This window comes from Papio anubis, chromosome 1 (genome assembly GCF_008728515.1).
Source record: "Papio anubis isolate 15944 chromosome 1, Panubis1.0, whole genome shotgun sequence".
NCBI classification, from domain to species: Eukaryota; Metazoa; Chordata; class Mammalia; order Primates; family Cercopithecidae; genus Papio; species Papio anubis.
The window spans coordinates 154373535-154397043 of NC_044976.1; the positions used below are offsets into that span (position 1 = coordinate 154373535).

The 23509-nt window shown below is 38.4% G+C and overlaps 1 protein-coding gene and 1 long non-coding RNA gene across 19 annotated transcripts in view; one reads left to right on the top strand and one right to left on the bottom strand.

Moving 5' to 3' along the window:
• The window catches only part of LOC103878160, an 87582-nt gene extending 78697 nt beyond the window's left edge, over positions 1–8885 (top strand). For both annotated transcript variants that reach the window (XR_002519604.2, XR_004178889.1), the window contains one exon: positions 8336–8885. This is a non-coding gene — a long non-coding RNA (uncharacterized LOC103878160). The remainder of the gene's footprint in view (positions 1–8335) is intronic.
• CD55 (CD55 molecule (Cromer blood group)) overlaps positions 1–15032 on the bottom strand; it is a 37942-nt gene extending 22910 nt beyond the window's left edge. For 12 of the 17 annotated variants that reach the window (XR_004178877.1, XR_002519435.1, XR_001895869.2 and 9 more), the window contains exons 1-7: positions 14543–15032; positions 13847–14032; positions 11855–12046; positions 10879–10978; positions 9757–9842; positions 5295–5483; positions 44–157 (exon numbers count right to left, since the gene is read on the bottom strand). Coding sequence is in view for 12 of the 17 variants with exons in the window: in XM_031656178.1 (XP_031512038.1) it covers positions 44–157; positions 5295–5483; positions 9757–9842; positions 10879–10978; positions 11855–12046; positions 13847–14032; positions 14543–14642 (967 nt within the window). In the remaining 5 variants the exon portion in view is untranslated. The remainder of the gene's footprint in view (positions 1–43; positions 158–5294; positions 5484–9756; positions 9843–10878; positions 10979–11854; positions 12047–13846; positions 14033–14542) is intronic. The other 5 variants (XR_002519453.1, XR_004178883.1, XM_021932556.1 and 2 more) reach the window with 1 other exon arrangement.
• Positions 15033–23509: the final 8477 nt, after the last annotated feature.

Consider the following 23509-nt stretch of genomic DNA (forward strand, 5'->3'; position numbering starts at 1 on the left):
TTTTCTGTGGTGTGTTTTTGAAGAATTGATGGAGTTTCTGTACCTTGAGCATTTGGTGTGGTGGTTTTCTGAGAAGTTGGTGAGACTTCTGTAGTTCGAACATTTACTGTGGTAGGTTTCTGAACTGTTGGTGGGGCCTTGGAAACTAGAGAGTTTGCTGTGAAAGGAAAGGTTAAGAAACAAGTTAACTGAATATTGCTGGCCATGTTAAGATTCTTAGTCATTGCTTGCTCTGTGGCTATCTCTCTCTCCCACAAACAACTAGGTATGACTTTCAGGAAACCAAGTCTTATTGTGTATTTCTCAAGGAGCTGAAGTTCTAAGTCACTCTTGCTTTGATATAAATCATACCTACAGGTGACTAAAGAAGACATATACCAAAGTATACTGAGGTGCTTAAGCTGCTTTTTGTGAAATAAAGTTAGAGTCACTAGTGATCTTATTCTGTGGCACATCTCTATTTTCTCTCCCAAATTATCTTCTGTGCTAATACTAAAGAAAAACAGGATGTTGTTCTAGAACAACTAAGCCAACAGAGACAATCACAGTCTTTTCTATCACTTAACCTTAATGAGCTTGAGAACTTGTTTTGTTTCACTTCTTGTTTAAAGTGATACTTAAGTCTGAGTAAAAATAGCTCCTTTTAATTCTCTTGTGCTGGTTACCAACTTTCCATATACTAGTTCCTCTTTAGATTTCAGACTAGATAACAAGTCACGTGAAACTTTCGTAAGAACATATTCTGAGAGGCATAAATCTAACAGCAGAGCAACTTTTTGGGTCTTCAGAGCCCATCTGCCACTGGGTCACTTATACAAAGTTCCTGTTGAGGTAGCATTGGGTAGTGCCGAAGCCTGATTTCACCACGTACTAGTGACCTCTAGCAAGTCCCTAACCCTTCTAAGCTATAGTTTCCTCATCTGTGAAATGAGGATAAAAGCAGAACAGATTGAGTAATTATTATTGAGTAAGGATTAAGAGAAATAATTGAGTAAGCTATTTCACAGTGTCTGTCCCCGAAGCAAGAGATTACATCATCCAGGATGACTGTTGCCAGCCCCATCACACACGGGATGCCCTAGGAACTCAGACGGTATCGGTCTTTTTTTCTGCCTCCTAACCTATCTCACAGGCTGCTATAAGGGATAAATTGAGTAAAACGCCTAGCAAGTAACACAGCATTTAGTAGGCACTCAATGATAATCATTATTAAGATAAGTTTTTTTTTATGAACTTTTCATTCTAGGACCCTCCTATATAAAAATTATTCTAAATTATTCTTTGTTCTATCAAGTTAGTTCTGTTTTGATCCAGAGAATGTATATACTACCTTAGAGTTTAAATTTCCTAGAAGTTAATTTTTTAGTTATTATCTTTTTGTTACTGACATCTAGTTTAATTCCACTGTGGCTAGAAGGTATGCTCTGAATAACTTCAATCTTTTGCAATGTATTGTAGTTTAGAGCCCAGCATAGGGTCAATTTTGGTAAATATCCCATGTGCAGTTGGAAAAAAATACTTGTCATCGGTCCTATGTATCTCATATATATATATGTTTAATATCTCATATGTATATATGTTTAATTGTTGCTCAGCTCTTTAGTCTCACTGATTTTTGGTTGTTTGTCCTATTAGCTATTGAGATAGGTGTGGAATTTTCCAACTATGAGTGTGTATTTGTCTATTTTTTCTGTCCATTTTTGCTACCTAGATATTGAAGCTATTTTATCAAGTACATATAGATTCCAGATTGTGATATATTACTGTTGAGTTGGCCTCCTTATCATTATGAACTGTTTCATCTTAAAATATACATTGATATTAATATAACTGTGTCAGCTTATTTTGAAGGGTTAATGTTTGCATGGTATATTTTTCCATCCTTCTAACTATTCTGTGTTCTTTTGATTAAACTGTGTCTCTTGTAAATAGTAAAGAACTAGGTTTTTTAAAAATCTTTTTTAAGTCTGACAATCTTGGTCAAATTGCACTTAATGTAATTACTGACATACTTGGGTCTATATCAACGACCGTATTAGTTTTCTATTTCTCCCATCTATTCTGTGTTCCTTTCTGCTTCTCTCTCTCTTGTTCTCTTTTGGATTAAATATCCATTATTATTCTTTTATTAGCTTGTGATTTATGTATTCTTCTGTCATTCATTTGTAGCAACCCTAGAGATCACAATATCAGACTATAAGTCAGTCATGCAAACTATCACTTTTACCACCTTTTCAGTACTGCTAGAACTGTGCAACCTTCACATGAATTTACCTCTTTCTGCCTTTTGCATTGTTATTGTGCATTTGTATTCTATGTATAATTCAGACCCCACAGGACATTACATTCACTGTTTATAAACTCAGTATTCATTTATTATCCTTGTTAGTGTTCATTTCCTCTTGTATTTTCATGTTTTACCTGGGATTATTTTCATTCTACTTGAAGAATTTCCTTTAGTTTCTCATTCTGTGCATGTTTGGTCTGCTAGTGCAAAGTTTTCTTGGTTTTTGTCTGAATACATCTCTATTTTGCATTCGGTTTTGAATGTTGTATTAGTTGGGTATAGAATTCTAGGTGAACAGTAATTTTCTTGCTGTTTTTTAAAGAAGTTTTAAAGTTTTTAAAGTAATTTTAAAGATTTCTTCTTATTGTCCTTTGGCCTGCATCATTTTTTTGCTGAGCAGTGATCAGTTTTACTGCTGGTTCTTTGAAGTTTTTGTTTGTTTTTGCTTTTTCTCTTTGTGCATCAGTTTGGGTATTTTTAACTGGTATTTCAGTTCCTAATACTGTTTCCTACTCTATCTGAATAGCTAAACCTATTTATTGTGTTCTTAATTTCAGATATTTTCCAGTTGTAGAATATTCATTTTACTCCATTTTTACAGATTCCAGTTGAAGTTCTCTTCTATCATCTGAAACTTGTTCATCAGTTATTTTAAGGTCTTCATTTGCTAACTCAATTATCTGGATATTCTTTATTTGGTTTTGTTTTCTCTTGATTTGGTCATATTTTCTTGCTTCCTTCCATATCTAACAGTCTTTTGTTGTATGCCAAACATTGTATATAAAACATCCAGATGATACGATATGCCTTTCTGATAAGCAGACTGCATTGAGGTAATCATATCTTCAACCTATTAGGAATTGAGCTGGGTTTCAGTTTCGGTAAGACTCCATCTACTTCTGCTCTTGCCTCTGTTCCTTGGGAGGGGCCCTTCTGGGCTTCTGATTCAAAGCCTGGCAGATTTTTGTTGTTTCACCTTTGGAAGATGGCAGGAGATCTAGGTCTGTCTTTCAGAGTTCTCCCAGCCATCTAATGTTCTTCCCTACACAGTTTCAAAATGAGCACAGATGTGCTAAGGGGAGACCTGTGGTATGCTAGATAAAAGCCTGTTCCTCTGGTGGGTATATGCCATCCAAATACCATCAGGTTCTGAAAGATTTCATTTTGTACTTTAGAAGCTCTGGGTCAAGCTTCCCAGCCTCACATGCAGCCCCAAAATTAGCAAATGGCCTTTAGGAAAAACTGGTTCTGCATTTGAGGGCCTCAATTTCCAGTGTATTACCCTATCGCTCCATAACCATTAAAGCTTTGCTGATTTCTCTTTCCTTGAAGTGGTCTTTTGTCTGGGTCAAGGTGAATCCTTAGTCCAGGTTCAGAATCAGCAAATGTCCCTAGGGAAAAATGGCTTATGGCAGAATGGGTTGCCTTCACCACCCGCCCCAGGAATTTTAGTTCATTCAGACCTTGTTATTTCCACAGCTATACCTTATGCCTTAAAAAATATAAATTTTTGGTAATCTATTCAGATTTTAGAGTTGTTTTAATGGAAGTATTAGCCTGCCATGACCTACTTGGGTACTTCCATATGGTTTTTAAGCTCTAAATAACTGATCATTTAATAAAACTTGGAAAAATTAATATGAACTGGATCAAATGGCCAAATTTAAAAAGCACACACTAAACTTCATAACTAAATGAATTCAAATAATAAAATTTTTTACCATTTACATTGTCAAATCTCCCTAACAATCATTATCATTAAAGGTGCAAACACTACAATGATGTAATATTAGTGGGAGATTAAATTGGTACAGTCTTTTAAAAAGCAACGTTAGTAATGGGTATGAAAAATGTAATTCACATACCTTTGTTACAAATAATTATACTGCATGGAATTTATTGTACAAATGTACTTGCATACATGTGCAGTGACAGATGTACAAGAATATTCATTATAGCATCATTTGTAATAATAGTTCATTTAAAAAAACAAACTAGAACAAGAAACCTAAATTGCCATCAATAGGGGACTGGTGAGATAAATGAATACCCACACCATTGGTATAATAAATAAAAAATATTTGTATGTTTATTTATATTCTAAAATAAAACAAAAGAATTTGTAAAAATGGTTACCTCTCAGAGTAGGACTAGTGATAGAGAAGAGGCTTTCACTTCCCCTTTTGTACTCATCTCCATGGCTTTAATATTATGTCATTATGTCTACGTATAATACTTCTAATAAAAATATTTTTAATAAGGAATTTTTTAAATTCACACTAATAAAATTTCAATTTTAATTATAAAAGTAAATACTCAAATGCTTGAGTCATGGTGGTATTCACCACTACTTAAACAAATGCCATCTATTGATACTAGGCAATGTTTAGTTCAGCTTCACTGATCTTCTAAATATTTCTTTTAAAATATATTTAAAGAGCAGTTCTAAGGATTCTGAGAGTACCTTCTGGGTATAAAAAGACATTGAAAGAAAAAAGTCTAGAAGGATGAAGGAGAATGGATAATAACAGAAATTCTGGAGGCAGAAAAGAATTGAATGTTAATTCAGGGAAGTCAACAGATGGCAAGAGTTTCTCAGTTGTTGCAACATGCATGGTCACTATCTAGAGACTTCAATCTAAGATTCTCCCGCCAATAAACCACTTTATATCCTCTTTGTATAAACAAAGTACCTGTATTAACTTACTGAAAGCAACATGGTATAAAACAGCAAATTTAAGCAAATTCACCAAAAATATGAGGCCTATTTTATATATACACATCATAATGTGTGTGTGTGTATGTGTGTGTGTGTATGTGTGTGTGTGTATACAAGCCATAGACCCTTCTGAGCAGCTTTAGAAATACTGTGTCCCACAGAAAAATACAAATATGTTTACGTAAACATTTTACATTTTTTTCTTAGGGGGTTCATAGAATGTCTGCAACTCACATATAGAGCTAAGGGTAAGAATAAAGCAAAAATGTAACTATCCAAAGTGATTACCTCTACATGCAGGTGGTGGGCCACTCCACTCTCCTTCATCGTCATTCACAGTACAATAAATAGAGTGCTCTCCAATCATGGTGAATCCTCTATTACATAAATACGTTATAGACTGTCTATATCCATAATGTTCACGTTCCCCTTGAATTATTCCATTGTCAATTTGTGGTGGTGCTGGACAATAAATTTCTTAAAAAACAATTCCAACATCTTTTAAATAAATAAAACTAGTAAAATATTTTTACAAATAAGACCAAAACATGTTAAAGATTATATTTTAAAGAAATCAAAATATCATTTTTCTAAATTCAGCATTATCAACAAGAGATGCTTATAAATGCCTATTAAGTAATTGGTAGTATACTAGAGCTTTGAATGCAAATGGTGTAGAAGACAAATGCTAACCTTGAAACTAATTCATAAAAATAATAAGATTCAGAACATGTATGTAAAGGAAAAATTATAATAAGATTTGGGCATATCAAAATGGTGCTAGGAAAAGTGAATGCTGCAGGAGTTTAGGGATGAAAGCAGTATAGTCAGAGAAGACTTGGGCAGGGAAATAGAACTTCAGTTTAAACCTAATATGTACCATGCTTTTGAGAGAGAACAGAGGAGAGAGCATTACTCTTCACTCTAAGAAGGAAACAATAGCAAATGCAAGGAGTTGAAAATTCAAGCAGCATGTTTAAGAACTAAGTACAGATCGTTTTAGATAGAGCAGAGATCTTAAATGTCAGGATTACATTGTGACTTCTAGAGTAAACATTTTTAGCACATATTGACTCACAGAGACTTCATTCAAAACAATCTTACTGAGCAGTTGAACTTATAAAATAAATACAAGCAGAGGTTTTTTTAGTTATAATGTAAAAAGGGACCACTCTCTGGCAATTGCCCTGAGAAAAAATTCAATGGTTCCACATACTCCAAAGGCATGATGTTGTTGTCCTTTTTTTTTTCCTAAGAATGGAAGGCAATTTAATATGCGTGTATGTCAAATTATGTTACACGAAGCATACTTAAGAATACAGAAAATACTTAGCACATTTATCAATCACTCTTCAGTCTTAGATCGAAACAAGCAGCAAGAACAAGCTGTTCTGATTTACACCAACTTAGAGTATGCAGAGACACACATACCATTGGTTCAGTTCAAACATTTTCTAACTGCCTAACACATGCCAGGCATTTTTCTATAACTGGAAGTGTAAAGCTGAACAAGATATAGTTCGTATGTCTTAAAAGCTAGTGGGGAAAAAAGATTCAGAGATGATTTCAATAAAAATTGCAAGGGTCATCATAGAAGTAGCCAGCCTGGGAATCTCCCTGATGGGCTAGAGAACTAACTCTTAGGAAAATATAGCTAAGTAAAGAAGGGGCAGTGGGGCATGGTGGTTCACACCTGTAATCCCAGCACTTTGGGAGGCTGAGGTGGGCAGACTGCTGGAGCCCAGGAGTTCGAGACCAGCCTAGGCAACATGAGGAAGCCCTGTCTATGCAACAAATACACAAATTAGCTGGGCATGGTGGTGTGCACCTATAATCCCAGATACAAGGGGGGCGCTGAGGTGGGAGGATCACTTGGGCCAAGGAGATTGAGGCTGCAGTAAGCTGTGATCACACCACTGCACTTCAGCCTGGGTAACAGAATGAGACCCTGTCTCAATCTAAAAAAAAAAGAAAAGAAAAAAAAGAGGTACATGGAAACCACAGCAGTTTGCATGTAAAAGGCATAAACCATGAGGGCAAGACCTGAGTGTCAAGCAGTAGGTAGACCACGACTGTCTTGTACACTATACTAAGGAATTTGGGCTTTGTAAGTGATAGGAGATATGAATAAGCTCTAAGGAGGAAACAGACATCTAAGTCACATCTGTGTTTCAGATCGCTCTGGGTAAAATATGGATGAAACATTAATAGAGTGAAAGAATGGAGGCAGGAGGCCATTGCTATCAGTTTCACTCTTGAACTCAGGCAACTAAGACTGCTGCCTCAGACCCCATATTTTAAAAGGCTGTGCTCTGGCCCTCCTCTGGATGCGTCTCTCCCCTGTTGGTGGGATATCTGTAGGCTGAGAGCATACACTTAATGACAACCTGTCCTGCGACTTCTCCTCCATTCCAGAACATGCTCCAGGAACTAGCACCCAGAATTCCCTGTGCCAACACCCTTTCCAGGGCCTGAGAGGGTCCCTCCCACTGGTCCACGTTCTTGGGGGTGGTCTATCCCGCTGATACACTTCACCTCTAACCCAATAGACAATGGAGGGTGGATACAAGTTATGGTGGATGTGGTGGACACGACTTGGGTATTTAGGCTGAGTTGTCCACTTATTTGCACCAGAAAACCCACAGTGTGGAAAGAGGAAGGCCTATTTGAAAGAAGGTGGGTCTTAGGCCAGTGACCTCCATTTATATTCTTGCCTGGGCCCTGAAAATGTTAGAGGTGGCCCTGATTGCAATAGTCCACAGAAGGAATAATAAACTATGCCATAAGTATACAGATGGAGGGCAAAACACAAGTTTGAAAAACAGATTGAGGAAGTAAAGCACAATGATTTAGGGATGAGATGTGAGGAGTTAAGATAAAGAGAAGGGTCTGGGATGATAGTCATTATATAGCAGGGATTGATTCTAGGTTAGCAGATACCATCAGTCAACTAAAATTTTGAAAAAGAAAACATTGGCAGAGAGATAAGCAAACAGGTCCTCTGACAGTGAGGCTCCATTCACAGGTAAACTAGCATCACCTCTGCTTTCTGTATAACTACAAACAATTAGTGGATGTATCCATTGTTCTTTCCTTCTTCATATCCATATTCACGCATGGACATTGAAGCAACCTCATGTGTTTATAGGCTAGGGCTACATACTCCAGGTGAAGCATTACATTGTTTAAGAATTTACTTTCCATTCAATCTTTTTGGTATGGTCAAAACAAGTTATGTGGAAATTCAAAATGATTCTAAAAGAAGTAAGGCCTTATGGGGATATTTGAAGGCACTGGGATTGCTTAAGAACAGGGGCTCTTTCCTACAGGATGCAGATGTCAGTGGTTGCTGAGTCAGAAAGGATAGAAGAGTCAAGGAGGAAAACACGAAGATCAGAATATTCAGCATGGAGTTCAAGACACCAAATAGGGAAGCAAGGCTGAGACCTAGACGGCGCAAGCAGGAAGATAAAGTGGGTTTGCATTGCTGTCAAATTCATGACACAGCAAGTGCTTGTGCAAATACTGGCTTCAGATGGGAGACTGTCTGAACTTTGTGACATGCTGCCTGGGTCAAACGAAAGATACGGCCCAGTTTTTCCTTGTTTTCTATCTTTAATTTACTATCATTTACAGTGTCTCTTACTGGACAAGGAAAGTGGGAAAGGTGCTACTGGGTAGCAATGATGAAAAATTTAAAAACAACTACAATGAGAAAAAACTGGTGGTAGCAGTATGACATCTCAAAAGAAGGGCACACGGTGGGTGTGGCAGGGGCAGGCTCCTTGATGGCACGGCTTCATTTTATTTGTCTTCATATCAGTTGACCCTACACGTTGCCTACCAGAATGTCAATCGATAAATGTTTCATAACTTACACTATATCTACTCTAGTTTTTTTCCCCTAGTAACACACAAAAACTTTAACTTATCAATAATTTTGACAATAGGGCCTTCAGAAGTCATTTGCAGGAGGGCACATTGTGTGTAGAGAAAGAGAAGGATGGAAAGAAAGCAAGCCTACATTTTAAAATATTGCTGTATTTTATTCCTCTCAATTTCCAAGAGACACGTTTCTCTAACTGACATAAATTTGACAGGATATATACCCATTTATAGCATTATTGCTGCACCATATCTTTCATTTGAGAAGATTCTCAAATACAGAAACAGTATTTCTCCTTTATGGTATAAGCTTCTCTCTCTCATGATAAGAATATATCACACCTTAAAACCCTTCTAGATAATTATCTCTTAATTATTTTAATCCTAAGAAGCAGCATGTAGGCAACACTGGGTTTTAGAAAAATGCTGGGTCTGAAATAAGAGACCTGGGTTAAAGGCCTTCCATTGCCACTTGTTTTAGGATATGGGGTCAAGTCTTATAGACCCTCTGATAGACAGTATTTTCTTACATTAAAATTGTGGGGTGGAAATCTTTTACCTATCATACTTGACTTTAGAAGTAATGGTTAGACAATAAATGACCAAGTGCAATACAAATCTAAGTTTGTTTTTAATCCGTATTCTATTGTTTGGGAATTGGGACTCAGAAAACTTGATGGTTTATCTCCACAGCTAATAAATTAAGAAGCATCACTAGAAAAGGTATTAAAATTAGCAAAGCACTCATATATTGAAAGCTGGGTTTGCTACAAATACACACTGTGCTAATTCTTAAGGGGCAGAAATTAATTTATCATTGAGTACTCAGCCTCGCAACCTGAGTGCTTAGATTTTTAACTCTTACCTCTGCACTCTGGCAACGTGTCACTCCACTGGACTCCACTGTCTGAAGCAAGACATAAACTAGAAGTCGGGCCAAATAATTTGTACCTAAAGCAATAGGGGAAGAAAAAAGAGTTTGTTACATTCACACGTATTTGACTTTCCTCAAATTCTTCAGGTTATTATCTTGAAATATTTACTACAGCAGCAGGTGAAAATAAAACAGTAGTTGACAAAAGTCCACACAGTAGTTTAAAGGAAAAGAAAAATTAAGTTAAAAAAGGTGACATCCAAAGAGTAAAAACGGGTAAGACATGTACATTTTTTATTTGCATGGGGAATATGTTAGAAAGCATAAAAGTGTTTAAAACATTTTTAAATGACAGAGATGATTGAACATTTTATACTTCCGAGTTCTAAATACAGGCTTCATAAAATAATAGAATGTACTTGTATTTCAAGGGTTCAACGTACTTCCCAGATTTTGTGTTTGTGACCTAACCAACATCTGTTCCGTAAAGGAGACAAGTGATACTGATATTTTTACTTTATAAAGAATAGGGACACACACACAGTAAAATAGAATTATTTAATTCACAGATATCAAATGAGAAAATAAATGTAAAGTTTTCAACAGTGTCTGAGACATTGATGGTACTCAATGAATGAGTTGCTTTTTCCTATATAGAGAACTTATCAAAGAACTTAGGTTAGAATATTTTCACACTAGGAATGTCTTTAACTCATGCTGTTTTGTAACAGCTTGTTTGCATAGAGAAAAACTCATGCAAATTCATTATTTAGGTCAACTAAAGATTGGTTTAGTATTTAACATTTGAAGAATTATTTCTGCAAGTAACATCATCTCAAATTTTTTTATTAATCACATTTAAAATTCTATATTGAATCACATATTTACTGAAATCAGAATTTAGAGAATTTTGGTGGTATAAGAAATCTTCCTTTCTTGCCCCATTTTAGTAAATTTAACTGTGATGAGCTCATGATGAAGGGTCTTTGAGGAGAAGGATTGTTTTAGTTGCTAGTAGCTGTGAATACCAGTCATGAAACTAACAATCTCATCTTAAGTCCTAATTTGTTTCCTCATTTCCTAAATACAGGGTTTTAGTATGCCCAAACTTACCCTGTGTTACATGAGAAGGAGATGGCTGCACCAAATAATATGCCATTTGATATATCGATCTGACCATTTGGTATTTCTCCAGGATTAGGGCATGATTTCTCTAGAATAGAATACAAATTGATTTTTTTTAAATTAAATTATCAGGCATACACACAAAGAAGGTAACTATGTGAGGTGGTGGATATGTTAATTAGCTTGACTGTGTTTATCATTTCACAATGTGCACATATATTAAAATATCATGTTGTACACCTTAAATAATATTTGTTGATTATACCTCAATGAAGTGTGGGAAAAAATTTTGAAAAAATTATCAAGCACATATATGTAAATTCATCATCTGAACCATTGATAGTTCTTATCCTTAGATTTTTTTTTTTTTTTTTTTGAGATGGAGTTTCGCTCTGTTACCCAGGCTGGAGCGTGGTGACATAATCTTAGCTCACTGCAACCTCTGCCTCCCAGGTTCAAGGGATTCTCCTGCCTCAGCCTTCCAAGAAGCTGGGATTACAGGCATGCACCACCACGCCCAGCTAGTTTTTGTATTTTTAGTAGAGTCGGGGTTTCATCATGTTGGCCAGGCTAGTCTCAATCTCCTTACCTCAAGTGGTCCACCTGCCTCTGTCTCCCAAAGTGCTGGGATTACAGGCATGATCCACCATGCCTGACCCTTAGACTTCTTTAATTCTAATTTCTCTTTATAATAAGTTTTGAAAAAGCAACGTATTTAGAATATATACTTGTTTCATTTTAGGTAACCTCAAACTAATTAAATGTGAAATTTTTGAGTGAATAAGTATTCCTACCACATAAATATTTAGTTTGTCTAATTCAAAATAAATTGACACTCATGGTCCTATCAAGAAACATCCTAAATAATAATATATACACACAGAGTTCTAGCATGAATGAAGGAAGGGATACTATTTCCCCCAAACACCAGATGGTTGAAAATACTTTAAAAATTTTTACTCACTTTTACAAAATTCAGCTGCTGTGGACCATTCTAAATTCTGAAGGCAAGTTAGTTTTGCTAATAGAGAAGGGTCTCTTCTGTAACCTGGACGACACTCATATTCCACAACAGTACCGACTGGAAAATAACTCTGAGGGATATAAAGCTGTTTGAGGGATGCAAACTTTAGCCTGGTTGGCGCACCGCAGCTACCTAAATGTATTAACAAAAGCAGCAACAAAAAAAGTAGTATCAATGTTTGTTTTATAATCTATATTTAATTATCTGGACCCTAATAACCCCCTTTCTTTACTGCTTTGCACATATTTGGTACTTAACTATATTAATATCACCATGGCACTTGCAATGTAGCAAATGCATTCACATGTATACTTTATTTCCCAGTTACTAGAGGCTTAGGAAGTAGAGTTGGTACACAGATATCACTATCCCCGCTTGAAAAAAACAAAGAAACAAAAAAACCATTTAGGTTGCCTGGCACAGTTCTGGCATTCAATAAATGTTGGTTTCCTTACCCTACCCTAAAGAACTACACAGCACCATACAGTACAGGAATAGGGTATTTCCAGACCCCTGGACTAATGTCCTGCACAACAATAATAGCAGCTAACATTTATTTACATATAAACTCATTTAATTCCCACAAGCCCTGGAGGCAAGGATGAGTTAATTGTATACATAAAGTATTTACATCTGTAAACAGCTGGGCAAATGTGAATCTAGAGAGGCATGGTCAAGTGGAAGGGTCACTGGATTTGTAGTCAGAAGACCCAAGTTTACACCTTGGTTTTGGCATAAAAGCTGCTGTGCTCTTAATGAAGTTATTTAACTACTGGGGCCTGTCTCCTCCACCACTGGATAAAGTAACAACATGGGGAAGAGTTAAAACATGATACGTGTGCAAAGACTATGTACTTCATCCTACTGCCTCTATCGTGGATAAAAATAAAAAGTTAAAGCCTATTTCACGCATGGCTTCTAAAAGTATTTGTGCCAATTTCTGTATTTACTGTAGCTTCTATTGATTTAAGTTGTTCAAAGTCAGGTTATTGGGTCTCTTTAACTTTACTCATGTATCTCAAAGCTAATACAGGGCTATGTAAATAACAGATTTTTTTCCTCCAAGATAATGCCGATATATATTTTATGAAACCAAAGGGCACACGAGGTGTGGATGACTGTATGTATATTCACCTAAAACAAGAAATCTTCATTTCTTTTAATTCTACTAGATATCAATATCAAACACGGTTACTGTGTTAGCCCCAAAACAACTCTTCACTGGGCCTCTTATTCATTTTTAACAATCAATCTATCTACCTGTCTGTCTATATCCCAATTTACATATATCTTTCTCCCTATATACATACATATATGTCCCTATATATATCCCAATTTATATATATATATATATATATATATATATATATATATATTTTCAAAGTAGCAAGAAGAGAAGATTTGGAATATTCTCCACACAAACGCCAAGTGTTTGAGGTACTGGCTATCCCAATTACACTGATTGATCATGACACATTGTATGATCTATAAATACCTATAAATACGTACAAGTATAACAGATTTTGAAGTAAATATTGAGAGCTTTTAAAAAATGCCACCACAGAGTTGTATTTGATAAGCCCTACTTTACAAAATATTTAAGAAAACAGATCACTTACGCTATGTGTCTCAAGGCAATTGCCAAATATATTTTATATATTTACTCCCTAAACAATACATATTGTTTAATTTCTCTACTAGTTCGTTCAAGGGGTACAGTGTTAGGAAGAAAAACTCTTAATGAAGCAGCAGGACCTACTCAGGGAGGTAAATGTCTTCAATTAGCTGGAGTGTGAAGTGCCAACAAGGTATACCCTGGGGTTTAGTAACACTAGAAAACTATCAATTACTAGTCACTCCAAAGATACATAAAAATAAATTTTAGATACATTTCATTCCCATAACTTTTCTTAAAAAAAATGAGGAACTTACGATTACAGAACTCTTCAATATCTGACCATTGACTGTCCTGAAGGCACATCACTGAGTCGTGCTTGCCAGGAATTTTCGTAAAGTTTTCATCACATCTGTACGTTATTATGGTGTTCTCGGGAAAACTTGTAAGGCCTTTCAAAGCTGGCTGGGCATTAGGTACAGCCGGGGGAGGGCCACAGTCAGCTAGGGAGACAAAAGCAGAACTGAAGGAAATGACTATCAAGAGTCCTCACAGTTGCTGTTTTTAGGACACACGCCCCCTTGAAATGCCACACCTTAAAGAGATGACATGCAAGTTTGCAGCATGGTGTGCTCTACACGCTGGACTCTGTCGAGAGTGGGCAGCGGTCAGCGGTCTGGCCTCCCATCCTTTTAGACCAGCTTTTTGGGTGTTAAGGCTCTCTTTGAGCCCTCCCTTTCGATTTTCCCAGGCTTGGCCGCTCCGCAAACCCAGCTGGGGCCTCTTTAACCTTACTCCACGCCAAGTCAGCTGGGGGCCGACACAGCAGGAGCCCCAAATGCTGGTGAGCGGCGACAGCCTTAAAGGTACAGGACGGGTGAACCAAGACCAAAGGCCACGCTCCCCACCTGCCAAGTCCCCGGTTCCTGTGCGTGTCTCGGAGACCGACTTGGACCTCCCACCCAGGGGCTTCCCTGGCCGCCAGGCCCCCGGGCCCCCGGGCCCCCACTCACCCCACACGGCCGGCAGGCACAGCAGCAGCAGCAGCAGCAGCCGGGGCAGCTCCCCAAGGAGGGGCAGCGCCGCGGGCACGCTCGGCCGCGCGACAGTCATGGCGCGCGAGGTCAGAATAAGTACGCGCCGCCGGGACTCCACCGGGTCGCAGCTACGCCCAGCTGCCTGAGCGAGTTGCAGCGAGCAGAAGCAGCGCCTCGCAGCTCCGCAATAACAGTTAAATGAGTGCTTTGGGCGGGGCCTGGGCTGGGGTTCTGTGTCACCAAGGGTGGGACAAAGAAGACGGGTGGAATAGGGATTTGTTGTGGTCAGAGGTGTGGTCAGAGGGCGCTGGCGTCATACGCCCCTGGGAGCCCTAGACTCAGGGATAGCGGGAAGGGGAAGGAGGAGGAACTCGCTGGCAACCCCCTCTGGGATTCACTCTCTCCACCGCTGGGTGGGGCCTGCGATGACCTGCCTTCTGGAAACCTAAATGTCTCCTCGCTACGTAAACAAAAACGGGGTGGAAACGGGAGAGGGGGAGGGGTGCTCAAGTATCGCAGGCGTTGCTGCCCGAACGTGAGTTCGTCTAAGCGGAGCATCCCCGCGGTTGAGTGCTGCCAAGCCGAGCTGCACGTGCGGTGGAGTTCGGGGACTGAGACTCGGGGATTGAGACGCGGTGCCCTCCCCGTGTTGTGGGCCTCTACTGCGAGGTCTGTCAAAGGCCAGCACGAGGGTGGGGAAGTAACTAGGGAGCGAGGGCGTTATCTCCTAGAACACTCTCTAATGTGACAACAGAGAGCTAGGGAAACAGGTTGAGGAACACAGTAGGGAGTGAACATTGTTCATGCCTTGTTCTGGTGGGAGTCACTTGCTTCACCCGGGTTCTCCTTATTTACCAAAGACACCACTTTGGGATTACTCCAGCCTGACTGTAGAGAGAGATTCATCAGTGTGTGTGTGTCTGCCTCGGGGGGGAGGGGGGGTGTGGGGTGGGGGAAAGGGGTGGGATAACAACAAAAACAAACCCCAAAAAACTGAATGGTGGTGGGGTGGATTTTAAGAGGAAGGCTTGTTACAAACCTTTAAGAATAAATAGCCTGAGGTTTGCAAGAGTGGCCACACATTAGAATCATGTGGGGAGCTTACATATATATATATATATTCATATATTTATATATATGAATATATATTTATACATATATAAATATATGTACTTCAAGTTCTGGGATACATGTGCAGAACATGCAGGTTTGTTACATAGGTATACACGTGCCATGGTGGTTTGCTGCACCCATTAACCTGTCATCTACATTAGATATTTCTCCTAATGCTATCCCTCCCCTAATCCCCACCCCCAACAGGCCCCTGTATGTGATGTTTCCCTCCCTGTGTCCATGTATTCTCATTGTTCAACTCCCACTTATGAGTGAGAACATGCAGTGTTTGGTTTTCTGTTCCTGTGTTAGTTTGCTGAGATTGATGGTTTCCAGCTTCATCCATGTCCCTGCATAGGACATAAACTCATCCTTTTTTATGGCTGCATAGTATTCTATGGTGTATATGTGCCACATTTTTTTAATCCAGTTTATCATTGATGGGCATATGGGTTGATTCCAATCCAGAGGCCCAAACTACACCTTAGACAAATTAAATCAGCATCTTTGGGGATGGCACTGGGTATCAGGATTACTTAAAAGTGCCACACTGTGCAGCCAGGTTTGAGAACCACAGACCTATATGGTACTGGTCAGAGTAAAGATCTATCCAGCCTAGGACCACCCCTGTCAAAAATAGAAAGGATATAGATGGCAAGGTGGGTTGCCCTTCTTCATAGAGAATAGCCTCAAGAACGTGCTTCCCTTTAATAATTTATCTGGGTCTGGCTAGCAGAGTCCTAGCCTAGATTCCTTTTCCCTTAAATGCCTTGCCTGGTTAAGTGAAATTCCCTACTTGGAATTATACTTTGGTCCATGGACCAGCTGTGGGGGTATTTGTTATATCCTATCATGATATTCTTTCCTGAAGGTTTTCTGATAGCTCTTTACTGGTTGGTATGAGCTTTATAAGGAGGAAAACAATTTTCAATCATAGCATTTTCTTTGACCCATACTTACTGTATAGAACCAAACCCTGTGTTGCCCATTGCTGGAACCAATCCTACAGTGATTCCAAGCAAGGGACTACTGTAGTATTTCATTGAAACCTAACAATATTCAAACATTGTGGAGTTTAGAAGTTAGGGTGGGGGGCTTTTAAAACCATCTAGTGTCATCCTCATATTTGATGTTAAAATACCTTACTTTTACTCCCATATTGGATATAAAAACACAAGGTATGTCAGGGCCTGGCAGTGTTTAGAAGTGGCACCAGGTCTTCATTTATTCCCCCTAATAACCTCCAATAACCTTAACCACCACTCCCTTCTGTCGTGCCATTATACATAGGTAATCTTCATTTCTGCTTGGGCTCACAGAATTGGTGTGAAAGGCAAGGTAGCATTGTGAAAAAGACAGGTCAAGCAAGACCAGTTATGCAGCTGCCAGAAGACTTAACATTGAAGTCTATTAAAGCTCTCTACGTGTTTATTATGTGAATGTCATAGCTTTATATGCAGAGAAAACAATGAGCTCTGCAAAGTGTCAAAAATATTATCTATCACACAACTTAGTGACACTAAATGTCCTAAGCATTCACCTTCCAGAGTACTTAGTTATTGGCAATAACTATTTTTAAAAGGAAATTTTGGCTGGGCGTGGTGGCTCATGCCTGTAATCTCAGCACTTTGGAAGGCCGAGGCGGAGGATCACCTGAGGTCAGGAGTTCGAGACTAGCCTGGTCAACATGGTGAAACCCTGTCTCTACTAAAAATACAAAAATTGGCTGGGCGTGGTGGCATGCGCCTGTAATACCAGCTGCTCAGGAGGCTGAGGCGGGAGAATTACTTGAACCTGGGGGGCGGAGGTTGCAGTGAGTCAAGATTGCACCATTGCACTCCAGCCTGGGGAACGAGAGCAAAACTCCATCTCAAAAAAAAAAAAAAAAAAAAGAAATTTTATGAACAATTACTGGATGGAGTCTTAAGTAATAGTTACAGCCACCCAAATGTCAACATTCTGAGGGGAAGGAAACAAAGAAATCCACTATGTATTTACTCAACTTAGAAAAGTATACATATGTAACAAACCTGCACGTTATGCACATGTACCCTACAACTTACAGTATAATAATAATAAATAAATTAAAAAAAAAAAAAAAAAAAAAAAGAAAAGATATCTATGATAAAATCTAAGCATTCCTCAGAAAAAGCAAATATGTGAATTTATAACTTACTAAAGATTATTTTAAATAAATGGACTCATTTGTTGTGTTCCAGTTGCTTTATACACATTATACCATTTCATCAGCACAACTTCATGAAGTGAAGATAACTCTCCATGTTTTGCAGACAAGGAAACAGGCTGAGAGGCTGTTTACCAAAGTTTACCAAAGTCCATGCACTAACTAGCGACTAGGTCAGAATCTAAACCTAGTTTGATTTCAAAACCTATACGTCTGTCCTACCATACTGCATTCTTTTTACTGGAATCAGCAAAAGTTTCTTGTGTGCAGAGGACAATGACTGAGGTTCTTGGGGAGGTGATTTGGGAACCCAGGGGCTCATGATATGAGCAGTAGTTCCGAGGCTTCATACTTATCTACCAGAAACTAGCTGTGTGTCCTCGGCTGAGTCACTGCACATCTCAAGGGCTTATTTCCGCATTGATTAAAAAGCATTTGGCACTAAAATAGTCTCTATAGAGCTTCCAATCCAAAACAAGCTTATGTAATTAGGCCAAAATACAAAGAAAATAGGTTTATGATTTTGACAGAGCAAGGGACCACGGCTCTTACTCTTGTCCCAGGAACCATACAATGACTAAATCAAAGACTGTTTAATAAACTTCCTTAGCACACAGAAGCCCACTAAGTGTCAATACTTGTGTTTGAGAATCTATAATCTAGTAGGGAGGTTTTTCATGATAAATGCTTTACAAATATCACAACTAAAGTGGTATGGGGCTTCAGAAAGGAGAGAAGGGAGTGTGGTAATTGGGGTGGGGAGGCTAAAAGCCCAGTGATTCAACTAAATATGACAAGTGTCAATGCAATAGGGCAAAAATAGGAAAAGAGATATGAACAAATGTTTGGGGTCAGGAAAAGGCCTGTTGATTCCAAGAGTAGTAAGGAGTTTAGTTTACAGAGAGTATGGAGAACTGAATTGAGGCAATGGAAGATGAGGGTGAGAGAGGCTGGAAAGAGATTTGAGGGAGCCTTAAAGGTAAGGCCTGTGCCTTTTACACCATTCAGAAGCATTAAAGAACTGTTGACAGTTGTAAGGAGGAAGCACCTGGGTAATTTGGAATTTGCATCTAAGATGCTGGAATGAGAATGACTGTAAGCTAAGATCCAGTTTAACTAACTACAACAGTTCAGGTGTTTAGGCTTAGAGAACAAAAATGTCTTTTAGTTTTAAAATAATACATCTATATTAAGGAGTCCCAGTCCTGTTGCTCTATAAAACTCCTGACACAATTATTATAGACTTTTGAATTTCCATTCCTGCTCTGACCAAACAAGTTTCAAAGTAATAACCCACAGAATTTGGCAACTGACTCGATAAGGAGCAGTGGGGAAAAAGATGTTACAGATGACTTGGAAGTTTGGAGTTTGTGAGATTAGCAGCCCTATTTAAAAGAACTATCCATTCCAGAGCCAGGAGGTAATTTAGAGAAAGAACAACAAATTCAGCTTTACACTTGTTGAATTTTAAATGCCTTGGCAGAGTGTCTACATGGAAACGTCCAGCATGCGATTGAAATGGAGGCAAGATGGAGGTGAAGTGGGTGGAGACGTGACTGCAGGCAAGGTTTGAACCAAGGGAAGATGTGGAAATACACAGAGAAGCCCAAGGTGTGAGACTTGAGGAGCCCCACGTTAGAAGGTACGAATGACAGAGAAAGGGAAAGGAGAAGGTAGTAGAAAGGAAAGAGAATCGTGCAATTTCCTGAAAGCCAAGAGATACAAAACTGTGAGCAAATATTGTCACCCTCATTGCAAGTGAACCAGCTGGTGTTTAGGGAAGTTAAGAAACTAGCCCCAAACCACATGGCTTGTTGGCAGTAGAACTAGTGCTTAGGATCTTAACGCCTCTGTTAGACTGGCCAGGCATCATTCTTCCAGGAAATCTCCCTTGCCATGACATCATGCCTGGTACCTTCCTCTATGCTACCAAAGTATGTAATGTGCCTATCTGTGCCTCACATCTAATGAACCAGTCTATTTCATATTTACATTCTAACTCAGCCTAAATATATTCCCAACTTATCTTAAAATATCCAATGGGCCGGGGCAGGGTGGGGTTGGAGGGAACTTTATATTGAGGCATTTTTGTCATGCAGCTGCAAATACAGGTAATTCTGCTTCACAGAATAAGGGTATTTTTTAACAAATGAAAACAAATGAGTGGACTCTCCTGTTTCTTATACATGAGTTCTTTTCTCCAGGAATTCACTAATCAAGGTATCAGTGTATTGCAGCAGACTTAGTAGTTTTCCTTTTCACTAGGTGCAGGTTCAGCAGGACCTAGGAAAACGTGGTCTAATTCCATGTGACATGTTCACCTATGTAATGGCATCCTGCCCTGCAGCTGACTTCCCTGTGTGTGTGAGAACAGGCTCAGCAGCCAGGGGGAAATGCAATGCTTGACTTATGTGAGCAAATATTTATTTGCCAAGACCTAACTTTCTGAGACAACAGTGAATTTTTGCTACCTCCACTTTGGAGGTAGTGGTAGGAACAAGGAAATGTGTGTGTGCACACACATGTGAGACTATGTGTTAGTGTGTGAACTTCAAACACAAATCTTAGGTTTTGCAATAGTAACATTATTTATAGGCGCAATTGGGAAGGTTAGGAATCTTGTGGCCTTTAGCTGCATGACTCCTGAGCCACAATTTTTAATCTTGTGGCTAGTTTGTTCATTTTAGTGTGTGTGTGCAAGAATGTGAGAGTGTGTTTGCATGTGAGTGTACATATATGAGTGTGTAAGCATGTGTGTGCATGTATGAATGTGTGTGAGCATGTGTGTTTATGAATGTGTGTGTGAGCATGTGAGAGTGTGTGTGCATGTATGAATGTGTGTGAGCATGGGAGAGTGTGTGTACATGTGAGAGTGTGGTCCAGCACCCAACCGCTCTGAAACACAAATTTCTCACTTATAAAACAGGTGTAATGATATTACCTCATGGGGTTTTGTGAGGAATAAAGGAAATAGTGTATGTAAAGCATTTGGTCCATTGCTTGGCACACAGTACTCAATAAATATTAGCAATAATGAATGATCATGGGTGACATGAATGAATGTTTCCTGTAACAAGACTTGGACACTTTTCATGAAATCCATAAAAATAGTCATGTCATGACATACAGTTTTAAAATTCTGTAAAAACAATAGAAAATTCTCATATATTAGCAATGTGGAGATCATTGAGTTGTTTTCCTTATTCTTTCCCCACCCAGTAGTATTTTTCCTTTAGCAAAGATTAGGTCATTTACCAAGATTCAGAATTGTTTAAACATTGGATTCTTTACCTCCACTGTAGTCCCATCTGCAGTTTGTTTCCCTTGATTTATCAGCTTGCAAGTTAAGAAGCAGATTTACAATTTAAGCGTATTAGAATTGCACAAGGGTAAGGAAGGAAGAAAGAAGAAATTCACATTGAAGGGATCACCTTCCACTGATACTCTCACTTTGAGACTTAACCTTGGTTAACCATCCAGCAATGCCATGAGTAAACTATTATTACTTCCAGTTGCACATGTTGGGACAGGTTCAGAGGGGAAAATGATTGGATAAAACAATACAGATGGCAAAGCCAAGCAAAATTGAACCAGGTCTAGGGAGATTTAAAATTATGTTCCATCCACTCTACATGTTACCTTTCATTTGTTGGTGCATAATGAAGACTAAAGGGTTCATCAATCTTAAAGTGTTCATTGGTGAGTATTTTCCTAGCACTGTTCTTTCAGATGTTTTTCAGATGTCAAAACTCCATTTACCTAAATGACGATCATTTCTCTCGGATAAATTTTACTTTTTCATATAGCCAAATGTTCTGCCATGAAGAAGGTAATTTACTTCAGAAAAACAATAATTGCAGGTTTTATTGAAAACACTTCTGTTTTCTCAATGCCCCCATCTGATATCACCTCCTCTACTACTTCTGTGACATGCTTTCCCCCTTATGTTTCCAAAGCACGTGGCCTCATTTTGATGTCACTTAGTCCATTCAGCCCAAAGGTCTATAATAATTATGTCAAGGTTTGTTTGTGTGTGTGTCAGGGTTTGCATGGAAAAAAAACAATTTGGAAAATACTTCAGTAACTTCTTACATAAGAGACACTTACCATATGACCTTATATTTCCAAGTATGGACCTAGGGAAAATAAAAATGTCTACAAAGATTTGTACATAAATGTTTATAGCAGCTTTATTTCAACAGCTACAAGCTGGAAACAATTCATAAATCGCTGAATGGTTAAATAAATTGTGGCACTTCCATACAATGAAAACTACTTCACATTAAAAAGGAACAAATTAATGATGCACACAATAGGGATGAATTTAAAAAACTTGCTGAGCAGAGGAAACTAGGCACATAGAGTGGATATTATATGATATCATTTATATGAAGTTCCAGAACAAGTGAAATCAACTTATGATGATAGAAATCAAAGTAATGACTGTCTGGAGTGGGGAGTGCAAGAGGGTAGGAGAACTTACTGCAAAATGGCAAAAGGGAACATTTGGGGGAAAATGTTCTATATATTTATTGGTGTAGTGGTTACATGCTGTATACATTTGTGAAGACTCATGAAACTGGATAATTTGAATGTTTACATTTGTTTTATATAAATTATACCTCAATGAAGTTGATTAAAAATCATAAAGTAGAATCAAAGGTTTCAGATGTGGAGTTGGTGGGCTTTGGCAACAGTGAATCAACTGGGTTATGTGTCAAGAATAGCACAACTAAATACACCTTTTCTCGTTTTGCCCCCTAATTTTGTCAGTCAGTTTGAAATAGTGTTAACTATGGATGTGAAATAATTTGAGCCCATAAAGAACAACATTGATGGGCTTTGCTGACTTGCAAAACACTGAGTTGTTATATATATGAGAAAATTGGCAAAATCACAAAACAATTATAAGCATATTGCATTAACCATTTGATGTGGATAGTATAACCTTGGTTGTTTACTATATTCTGAGAAGCACAGTGTTGAATCAGAATGCTCACCAATTACCAAGCCATCCACAGGAACTTCTGATACAATTTCCCATGAAAGGAGAATCAAGGAGATTCTGTTCTCCATACTGTTTGATCCCAGCCTGTTCTCACTGCTCTATCTGAAGAGCTAGTGATAGGTTCTCAGAGCTAATGAGGTAATTTTATGGATCTTTTCCACATCACCTCTCACCTGCTCAATGAATCCCCACTAAATCTTGTGCCAGGATAACATGGCAGACAGAAATAATGACAGCAACAATTTAGATGAAGGTAGCACTTATCATCTCTGGAGTGTTTTTCACTAATATCTCACTTAATCCTCAGATCCACTCTGTGAGATAGGTGTTATTATTAATTTCTAAATGAATTTCAGCGATTCTCTAACAAGTCCAAAGTCAAACACTTAATAATAATCAGGGTAAAGCATGAACCCACATCATCAGCTGTCTGCAGGTTTTGTGCTTGGCCCATCACACCACCCACACTTCACAATAAACTACAAAATAAAAAGCAGATCCCTGCAAGCACCATATTTTTAAGGGTGTTGTGCATTTGGTCTGCTCACTCCAAGCACCAGATTTTTACTTTGTCAGTGGGTAATGTAACTGCCCAACAGATTCTTCTTGCCCACTGTCCAGATGGAGCTGATTTATC